This window comes from Lathyrus oleraceus, chromosome 5 (genome assembly GCF_024323335.1).
Source record: "Lathyrus oleraceus cultivar Zhongwan6 chromosome 5, CAAS_Psat_ZW6_1.0, whole genome shotgun sequence".
Classification (NCBI taxonomy): Eukaryota; Viridiplantae; Streptophyta; class Magnoliopsida; order Fabales; family Fabaceae; genus Lathyrus; species Lathyrus oleraceus.
Window position 1 is genome coordinate 170,123,256 of NC_066583.1, and position 11,086 is coordinate 170,134,341.

The window sequence follows — 11,086 nt, forward strand, 5'->3', positions numbered from 1 at the left end:
AAGTCAATTCATAAGTTCCTACGGCTAAGGCAGCAACCTTTGCTCCATTACCAACTCGTAGGTCGACTTCACCTTTTGCCAATTTTCTACTCCCTTTTAGTTCTTGCACATTTGTACAAATGTGAGAACCGCATCCGGTATCTAATACCCATGATGCTGAAGTAGATAAATTAATTTCAATAACAAAAATACCTGAAGTTGGAGTCTCTACTCCATTCTTCCTATCTTCCAGGTACTTTGGGCAGTTCCTCTTCCAGTGTGCGGTCTTACCGCAATGGAAGCAGGTGCCTTCTTTCTCTATGCTTCCACTAGGCTTCAAAGCAGTAATAGTGGGTTTGGGTTTGGCAACTTCCTTACCTTTCCCTTTATCATGTTTGAGGACAATCCTCATGTTTCGGTACCAATCCAGAAAATTTGTCCCAGACAATTTTTCTTTCTCAAGGTTTGATCACAATATGTTGTTAGAGGTGTTTGTTGTCATGGTAATCTACATAAGAATTAATGAAAATATAAGTATCATTGACATATTTAATTAGGCATTTAATTAAATATGCTCCCACTATTTTACTCAAAACAAATGACCCTCATCATTTGATTCGGAAAATCCCGTTGGAAGATTTTCTAGTGGGTCGAGATCCATATTTCACTTCGTTCTAAGTCCGCGTAGGCGGATTACACAAAACTAGGTTATTTAGGTAGGAACTCCTTCCAATTGTATCTCATACAACTCTCGAATATTTCAGTTGGGTGAATAACTCCTTATTCCAATCCATCATATGGATCATTCCCAACTCTTGCTTCTAAACATATATATAATCTTATTATAATTTGTTTAGTTAAGTTTGACCCATTGTTTTAACAATTGGATATTACAATTATCCCATCGCACCTTACTAATATATAGATCATGCACCTCGCGTAGGCGAAACCTACATTATCCATTACTAGTCTTGATGAGTGTTAAAACTTGGAAAGCATAAACTTAATATTTAATTTAAGGGAATGGCAATTTTATGATCTCACCGGCTTATTTATCATATAAATCGTCTCTCACATGCATCAACATACATACACATTGAAATAGTTATGGCCCCTAGCGCAATTGTTCTTCCAAGCCAATGAGAGAACCTAAGTTAACCTAATAACGATCTAAGCTTCTCCAAGCAAGATCTTCAAGGCTGTCCTCCTTTAATATTGAATTCTTCTCTAAGCTTCTCCAAGCAAGATCTTCAAGATTGTCCTCCTTTGATATTGAAATCTTCTCTTTCTTCATAACATTGTCTTCTTCTCTTTCTTCATAACATTACATTCCAGAAGAAAATCGTTTTACATACGAGGGTTTGAGATGAGAAAAGAAGTTACATTAAGAGATCAAAAGGAGAGGCACGATACGCATGTCGTATTTTAAAACCCAAAACAAAATAAAGGATAACTAAGGCCATAACTGATCACCACAAGGCAATAATAATAAACACATTATTATTATTATTATTATTATTAATTTTTAATTCCTTTAATTAATTAAAACAAAATTAAATTTTAGCGACCGATCACACTACGCAGAGTTAGCCGGGGGTTCCGCTGCCCGGTCAGCGGACGGTGGTCCAAAATTTTAATGAACAATTCATTTGAAATGGATATTGTTTTGCATCAACACAACCCTTGCGTAGTCACAAAACAGAAACCCCAAAATTTTGACTCTGTGAGTTTGACGACCGTCACAGGCGTGTGACGACCGTCACAGACAATTTTGGATCTGTGAGTGTGACGACCGTCACAAAGCATGTGACGACCGTCACAGGCTTGTTACGACCGTCACGGGCTTGTTACGACCGTCACGCATTCAGCTTGTTACGCTCGTCACGAGCTTCACGCGGCCAAAATAACAGAACTTTGAAACAGTCTACAGACCTCTTCCAAAAGCCCTAAATTCACAAATTTTTGACGGCACAACCCTTGCGCCGTCACCAACCCTAATGCGCCAATTTCAGACCGTCAAACACACCTCGATTGTTGATTCAGTATGATTGATCAACAGGTCATTGCTTCACCATACTAATGTCGGATTCCGAAGCAAATGACCATTGATCGCTCAAAGGAAAACAACCATTTAGTGTTTGAATGAACGAAACAGAAACAGTATATCACATATACCGTACTTTGCATTAGGATTACTTATATCATATATAAGTTGATCGGTCTCAATTGCGTAACCTATGGACGATCGATGTATCGCTGCTTCACCATACTAATGTCAGTACCGAAGCATAGTCAACATCAATCATCCAACTCGTACACCCATGACGCCAAATTTAATTACCCGTTTAATTAATTGATTCATTCTGTCTTTTAATCATATTAATACAGAAGTTAAACAGCTATCCGAGTCATGGTTTCGTAAGTGGCTCTGATACCACTGAAGGAGAATTGCGGTCCAAAACGCAGTGGAAATAAAAAAATTTCTCCTTTAGAGATCCTTACGAATGGTCATGATCAGTGATAGAATATTTACCTCTTGTGACGATTGAAACCTTTGGTGCAGATCTCTTGTGACGATCAAAACCTTTGATGCATATCCACGAAGCGATCACGAACGTTGAACGATGACAACGTCTCTACTCAGTCCACACGAACGGATTCCTTCAATCTCAGTGCTAGCTGGTACGAATGAAGGCTTTGAGTGAGAGAGAGAGAGAGAGAGAGAGAGAGAAAACGAAAATAATGCAACCGCTATGAATGCTTCTGCACAAGGGTTCTATTTATAGAATCACTTGTGTGGGCTTCAAGCTAAAAGGCCCACTTAAGTGTATTTTGGCCCATATCTTATAATATGCCCAAAATCACTTAAGCCCATGGTACCTTACCATATTTCGTATTCTACTCAAGTACACCGTACCTTACGATGTTCTATAATTCACTTAAGGGCACCGTACCTTACGGTATTCCTCATTTACTCTATCTCTCATCAATCCGTCCTTTGTCTGTGACCCTGTAGGTTTTCGTGACGTTGGCAATTATATTAAATCACACATTTAACATAATAAACAGTGAGCGGTATCTAGCAACACATCACTGCTACCCAAGACACGAAAATGTCATGTGATCTGACAAAACCTTTTGTGATAATACTTATGTGTATAATTACCCTTTTTCCCTTATGTCTATATTGAACACAAGGCATAGACCGTGTCATCCTTGTCCAGTTCAATATTGGGCCCATAGACATTTATCATGTTATGCAGGATGGGCAAATTCCATCTAGGTCACTCATGTCCCTCAGCATGCTTCGTGGAGTACCCATCAACAGTCTTTATGGTTATCCAGTTACGGACAACGTTGGATCATCAATAAAGCACTCGACTCTACATCTAGGGTCCATAGTGGTTTCAGGTCGAAGAGTGGTATACACCATTATCACCATGAGAATAACTTATGACACTTTGCATAACTTTCTATATAGTATTCTCATAGCGGGTCAATCCGGTATAAATATTGCTCATAATATTCATACCTATGTTTAAGACTTGATAACTCTTTATCCATGATCCATGAGATGTGATCATCAGTCTACAAACATAATAGTCTTAATGCTTTAATGTTATCCCACTTCACACTAAAGCTCGACTACGGATACTTTAAGAATAGTGTCCTTATGTTTAATGTGTTCTCATGATTAAGTCACACTTAATACATTAAACGGACTATCTATTCCAGGGACTTTATTAATCAATCATAATAAGGAAAATGCCTTTTATTATTAATAAATAATTCGATACAAGTACCAAAAGTATTGACCTATAGGGCTTACACCAACATGTTCTCCAAAGAATGACTTCAAATGAAAAGCAAAAGTAAAAACAATACTAACTTCTAATTCATTAACCACTAACATTTAATTTCAAGCCATTTACTTTTAATGCACTTTAATTTTTTAAGCTCTATTCATTTGTCATTATTCATACCATTATAATTGTTTATATTAATGCCTTTTCACTTTGTCCACTTGGACCATATTGTGTGATATATCTTGTTTGTGTATATTTTGTTTGTTTGTGTGGTCTTTGATCATTAATGTACATAATAAGAAAAAAAAAACTAAAAAACTTCTTGTGTGGACTGTTGGTTTGATCTGAGACAATTGGACTTAAAATCTAGGCAATACCCCTATGCAAAAGGACTTGGCCAATGCCAACTTTCATATAACCAAGTGCTTGTAAGTTGAAACTTCATCTGATACATCATTGAAGATACATCTGAGTTCATCTGCAACATGATCATTGTGAAGATATTACTTTGATCTTGTGACTTGTGGAATTCATCTATTACATGGGCAAATTTGAAGAAGATTATGGAGTGGCTAAAGCTTGGATGTGGCTATCTTTATTTGATGCTTTGCTCTTCGAGTTAATATTGTATGCATTGTTTGTTGCTTGATTATAATATCCAAGGGAATTTGGGGTTTCTATATGGCATTCTTGCCTATTGGATTGCAACCCATTGGTTAGATCTTTTCAACTCTTAACTTTTAAATTTATGCTTAGGATTAGTCTCTTCATCTCCTCCCCATCTCTTTAATTTCAAAATCTCTCCCTCCTTTTAAAAAATTTCTTTGTTTGAACTTGTTATTTTCTAAACTTAGACCCTTTGCAAATTAGAAACTTCGGCCTTATGCCATTACATTTTCAAACTTCTTTTCTTAAATCAAGCTTCTAAATAAACTTAACTATACTTGACTTAAAATTTTCAAAAGTCAAAAAGAACTAACTCATTCAAACCATTTTTAGGCCATTGTGCCTTTCAAACTTAATTTTTTATTAAAAGCAATGCATCCACTTTGAAATTTGTATCACGAACTACGAGGTTTTGATCCCTCATTTTATGTTGGTACGTAGGCATAAGTCCGAAGGTCTTGTCAAACACAAAAATATAATCAATGAATTCTTTTCTCACCCCCCATTCTATTTGTTTGTAAACATCACTTTGTACAAAATACATATGCACACAAGAAAGGGCTCCCTAGGAGTATCTAGGACACTTTGGGTGCTAACACCTTCCCTCTGTGTAACTAACCCCCTTACCTGTAATCTCTGGAATTTTATTAGTTTTGATTTGAAAACTTCTTATTTTTGGGTTTTGTTCGTACTTTTCCCTTTTCCCTTGGAAACAATAAAAGCGCGGTGGAGACTCTTGTTATTTGATGTCTAGCTTAAGAAGCCACACACCTTCGTAAGTTCTGCTGAAAGAACCTCTAACCACCTGCAGTCCCACCTTCTACAAAGGCAAAGGCAACTGGAAATTATTGTTGTTCCCATCTTGCTCTACTGCAATAAGTAACGATCCCTTGTATTTACCATACAACCAGATTTCATCAATTTGAAGTATACGCTTACAATATGCAAAACCTCTAATGCATGGTTGAAAGCCTATGATTAATATAACTTCATATGATGTTGATAGAAAATTTATTCTCACCTTATGCGAAAGATGGAGACTGGAAACTCACATGTTTCATCTTTGAACTGGTGAATGAAGGTAGAGAAAAACAAGAAAGGGGGTTTGAATTGTTTTCACAGGAATTAAAAACTTTTTGCAACACCATACACAAAAAATATAAACTAACAACACAAATGATTTATCCTGGTTCACTTGAAATTCAAAGCTACTCCAGTCCACCCGACCAAGGCGATTTCACCTTCAATAAGGACTTAATCCACTAATCTAAACATATTACAAAATTCGTCTAAGATTTTTAGCAACCTCTTAGCCCTCTCAAGTCTACAGACCTAAATAAGTCACTTGTGGAATTACAAACAATTTCAAGAATTACAAGTGTTTCACTAGATGCTTCTAGGTAAGCAGTATAAACACACTTTAAGAACAATGAAAGACAACCACACAATGTTGAGCAATAACTCTTGTATGGAACTATTTCTTACAACAATAACGATGAAGAATAATCAGAGTATGAGAATGTTGTTGTGTCAAAGTTGTGTGTTCAGCAAGTTGTAAGGAGTCCTTTATATAACACTTGAGATGATACCGTTGGGGGAAATTAATAAAGATTTCTTGCCAACTGTGAGATTTAAAGGTAATAAATTCCTTGTCATTTCCATAGCAGTCTTGGAGCATAATCAAATGTTTCCTAAAAAAGACTTGTACTACAATTTGAATGCTTCCAACTTAAGTTTATGACCAGGTGATATCTGATGGCGTGTTCCTGAGCCTGTATAAAAGTGAACATGATCAAAGTCTTCAGAGTTAGAGTCTTCAGATATCTTTTCGTAGAGTCGTCATATGTCTCTTGCAGAGTCTTCAAATATCTCTTGCAGAGTCTTCAGAATTATTAGGGTACCACATTGTTTAATTCTTTGTTATCATCAAAACTTAGAGATATATTGCAGAATCAAAATCTTGTTCTAACAGTGAATGCATAGTCACTATGGAGGATGTACACATGTTGTTAGGTTTACGCGTGAATGGTTTAGCAGTAATTGGGCGCAAAAATGTGGCATATTAGACGACTCTAAAACTATTAGAGGTGCCATTGGAGGATGGTGATAGAAAAGGGAAAAGCATTAAAATGAAATGGCTAAAGGATCATTACAATGCTTTGAGATTATATGAGAATTCCCCAGAGGAAGTAAACCTTTGGAAAACTAGAATGCATCTTTTATTGCTCTTTGCCAGCTTATTATTCATGATACTAATGGTAACACTATACATCTTCAGTTTTTACCACTATTAGCAGACATAAATAAAATTGGTAGATATAGTTAGGGTGTTGCTACTTTAGCGCATCTATACAAAAATTTGTGTAGATGTGCTAAAAAAATATGCATAATTTTGCTGGTTGTGGGGCTTTACTTCAAGCTTGGGGTTGGTCCATAATGCTAAGACCGTCACCAAGGAATCTCAATCCATTCTAATTTTTATATGTGACCAAGTACGTATAAAACAAATTATTTTTTAGATATGTTATTTCTAGGTATTTTCTAATAACTATTTATTTTTTAGATGATCCTATATATCACGGGGAAAAAACCCATCATTGTGCTCCTATATATCAGATGAATTACGAGGAAAAAACCCATCATTGTGCTCCTATATATCAAACGTTATTTGATCATTTTGATATGGCTGATGTATTCTCTTCAAGACTTATACTACTAATATTTAAAGTTTATTTATAAATTTTTTTAACTAATCCTTTTTACTACAATGTAACATTTTCTATGGAGGCCCTATTTTGGACTTGAAGATGAGGATTCAACTGAAAGTGACGTGTGAAGTTCAACAACGCTTTTAGTTTGTTTCACTACTGTTGAAATGCATAATTTAGATAGGGTTAAACTCCAATTTAGGATTCAACAAGAAATTTCGGGTCCACCTAGGTCCATGGAGGAGTACCACACAAACGTCAGACCAACGGAAATTTCCAGATTGAAAATACCATTATAGACAAGAGCGTCATCAATGGCAAAATTCGTCGCAACACTGTCTTATAAAGAGATATCATGTCAAACGAGTGTAAATCCAGTAGGGAATACATGGATTGGCAGGGCCAATCCTGAGCAAGGGCAAGACGACCTTTAGTCCATGGCCTCCAAACCAAGGGATCTCGTTCTGTTTTAAAAAAATAGAATATATATTTAATATTATATTAAATAAATTGTGAAATGGATAATTAACATGAATTTGTCATTTGCCAAGCGGTAGGAGATTGATTTTTAAGCAAATATGGTGGTAAAGGTTATGGATTCAATCCTCCTTGTTATATACTTTTTTAATTACTGTTGCCTAATTAGGTATGAACGTGAAGATATTTTCTCTTCCATCTAGTGTGGTAACTTTATGATTTGGTGATCTTTTTTTTCTTCAATGTTTCTGAATCTTATTTTCTTGACAAATTCATTATTATATTTATGTGTGGTCATTGCAAGACTTTTGCTTATGTAAGGATATTCCCTTGTCTAAGACTTCTATCATAGATAGCTTATTATGATTAACTATATCAAGGTGAATCCTAATATTGTTTATACTATTTATTTAGACTTATGAAAAGGTTTTTGTAGTATTCAGGTTGGAGGAGGAAGTAGTTATAGCTAATGTTGATGCTGACGAATACAAAGATTTCATATAGAAGTGAGTGTAGTAACATCTTTTTATTTGAAGAATACAAGACATTTCTCTTTTTAAAAAAATGTATTTTTTATTAGGGATCCATTTTTATTATTTGCACTGGGCCTTTAAAAAATCGGGATTGACCCTATAGATTGACATATATCTGTGTCAAATTTGTATCTATAACAAAATAGATTACTAGTTGACCCTCATAAGCAACTCACATCTTCAAACTATATTAAGGTGGATCCTAATATTGTTTATACTATTTATTTAGACTTATGAAAATGTTTTTGCAGTATTCAGGTTGGAGGAGGAAGTAGTTATAACTAATGTTGATGCTGACGAATACAAAGATTTCATATAGAAGTGGATGTAGTAACATCTTTTTATTTGAAGAATACAAGACATTTCTCTTTTTAAAAAAATGTATTTTTTATTAGGGGTCCATTTTTATTATTTGCCTCGAGCCTCTAAAAAGTCGGGACTGACCCTATAGATTGACATGTATTTGTGTCAAATTTGTATCTATAACAAAATAGATTACTAGTTGACCCTCTTAACCAACTCACATCTTCAAACTTCCAACACACCAGACCATTAACCAACACCTACACCCAACAACCTTTGTGTAACATCCAATAACCTTTCAACCCAACCCAACAACCTTATACCCCAAGCCAACACTACCATTAACAATACCCATCATTTAACTCAACCCCCGACAACGCCCAACAACAAAACTCAATTTTTACCCCCTTAACATCATACACCCAACCACAAACACCACCAAATACTCATTATAACCAATACTCATTCACACAACCTACCCCACCAGAACACAACTACCAAACACAAATCCCTTTTTACAACTCACAAATCTTCATCCAAAAGTTATCCCAACACCAACAATCCTACATCCCCTTAATGCATACCTCAATGTCACCTATTACCTAACCAAATTGGAATAACGAGGGGACCAAATTAAATTATAGTAGTGTGACGTTGATAAACTTATTAAATGATGAAATGGTCGCTGAATTAATGGATCTTAGAAATGACGTGGGCTCTCTATTCGGCCAGCAAATATTGATGAAAATTGTAAAAGGTCTACCTAAATTGGACAAACTCCTGCACGTGGAACCCACTCACGTTTTCATCGACCGGATCAAAATCAAAATTAGATTGAGGTTAGTGTACTTTTTTATTACATAAATAAATTGCTTTCAATAATATTTTATTTGTATTATTATTGTTATTTTATTTATTAATTAAATATAGCTTTAATTATTTTAATTATAAAAAATATTTTTATATTTTATTATCTAAATAAATTATTAATTATGAACAATTTTAATAAATATTAAATTTTATACATTATAGTTATAATAATTAAAATTAAATTCAGTTTTAATTTAAAAAAAATACATTTCAAAGGGCCAACCAATACAATGGACAAATCCTCTAATCTTTTACACTCTTCCGTCAAAACAATGAGTGGCTCTGATTATATTTTCAAGTTTATGCTAAAGTAATGGATGGTTGCTCTATAAAAAAAAGAATTTTTTTTAAAACAATATATATATATATATATATATATATAATATATTATATATTATATATAATATTATATATATATATTATATATATATATATATATATATATTGAAATGTATGATATATTGGTATTTTCCATGCAAACACATGGTAGGACAGTGCAAGATTCTAAGAAAGGCAACACGTAAATAACGTCTCAAATATGACTAAAAATCAAATTAATAGTATTATATATAAACAATTACTACTAAAAACAAAGGAATACTTTCTTTATAACGAAGAAGTCATGGTTTTACATTTACTTTGATCTCAAACCAACAAAGCAAGCAAAGCAGATGCGTCAGCAACATCAGAACCGGTTCAACAGTAAGTGTGAAAACCAGATTCGTTGAACCTGGACACACCCAATTTCGATCTATTTATACAGACCTCGCAACTTCACATAACTCAACTCAACCCCAAAACAAAAAAACTTCTTCATTTCACCGCATTTCTATTATCTCCAAATATATAATTTCAAATCTAGAATTTAATTTCATGAGTATTTTCATGTCCCCTATGATGGCAGTGATTGGCACTCGCGGAAAAAACGAGCTAAAAAACGCGGCTCCGGCGTCGGAGTCAGAGCTGAAGAAGAGAAACGAAGAGCTCGAGAAGGAGTTGAAGGAAAGCAAAGAGAGAGAAGAGCAAATGAGACGGCAGTTACAGGTCACGTGGGAGAGACTGCGCGTGGCGGAGGAAGCCGAAGAGAGGCTCTGCTCACAGCTCGGAGAGCTTGAGGCAGAATCCGTCTATCATGCGCGTGATTACCACGATCGCATCGTTTCTCTGATGGATCAGCTCTCAAACGCGAAGGGTCTCCTCCACAAGGCACTTCCTTCCTCTTCTACCTCCTCATGATTCATTTGTCACTTTCTGAAAATGAGACTTGATAGATTTTGAATCATCTTTACCTATCATGTAATAATTATAGATATTATTAGATTAGATGTGTGTATATGATTTTGTTTATTTTGATGATTGAAGATTGAATATCCATATTAGCGTGGATCCAATCTTGTTCTGTTGTAACAAATTTTGGTTTGATTTGTTAATTTGAAAATACTTAGTTTGATTGAATGGATTGGTTTTGGAATTTCAAATGCGGATCCAATCTTCATTGTGTTAATTATTTTCCGACTATTCTAGAACTTTAACTGCGTCTTTTTTCAAACGTGATAATAGTCAACTTGATTATTTCTTCGGCAGGAATTTTATTTTCAAACGCGTAAATGGAAAATGGATGTGAAAAGATTTTCAAAAAGAGTACTATAACACGAAAATGTTCTCAGAAATCAAAAGAACGCGATACGTGCCTGCTTCATTTTTTTGTATTCGAGGATGATGACAAAATGCCTTCCGTGTTTTT

The 11,086-nt window shown here is 34.7% G+C and overlaps 1 protein-coding gene across 1 annotated transcript; it reads left to right on the top strand.

The window, feature by feature from the left end:
• Positions 1–9,938: 9,938 nt before the first annotated feature.
• LOC127081047 (protein RESPONSE TO LOW SULFUR 3) lies at positions 9,939–10,797 on the top strand. The gene has a single exon (XM_051021337.1). It carries the CDS (start codon positions 10,216–10,218, stop codon positions 10,576–10,578), a length of 363 nt encoding a protein of 120 aa, XP_050877294.1. The 5' UTR covers positions 9,939–10,215; the 3' UTR covers positions 10,579–10,797.
• Positions 10,798–11,086: the final 289 nt, after the last annotated feature.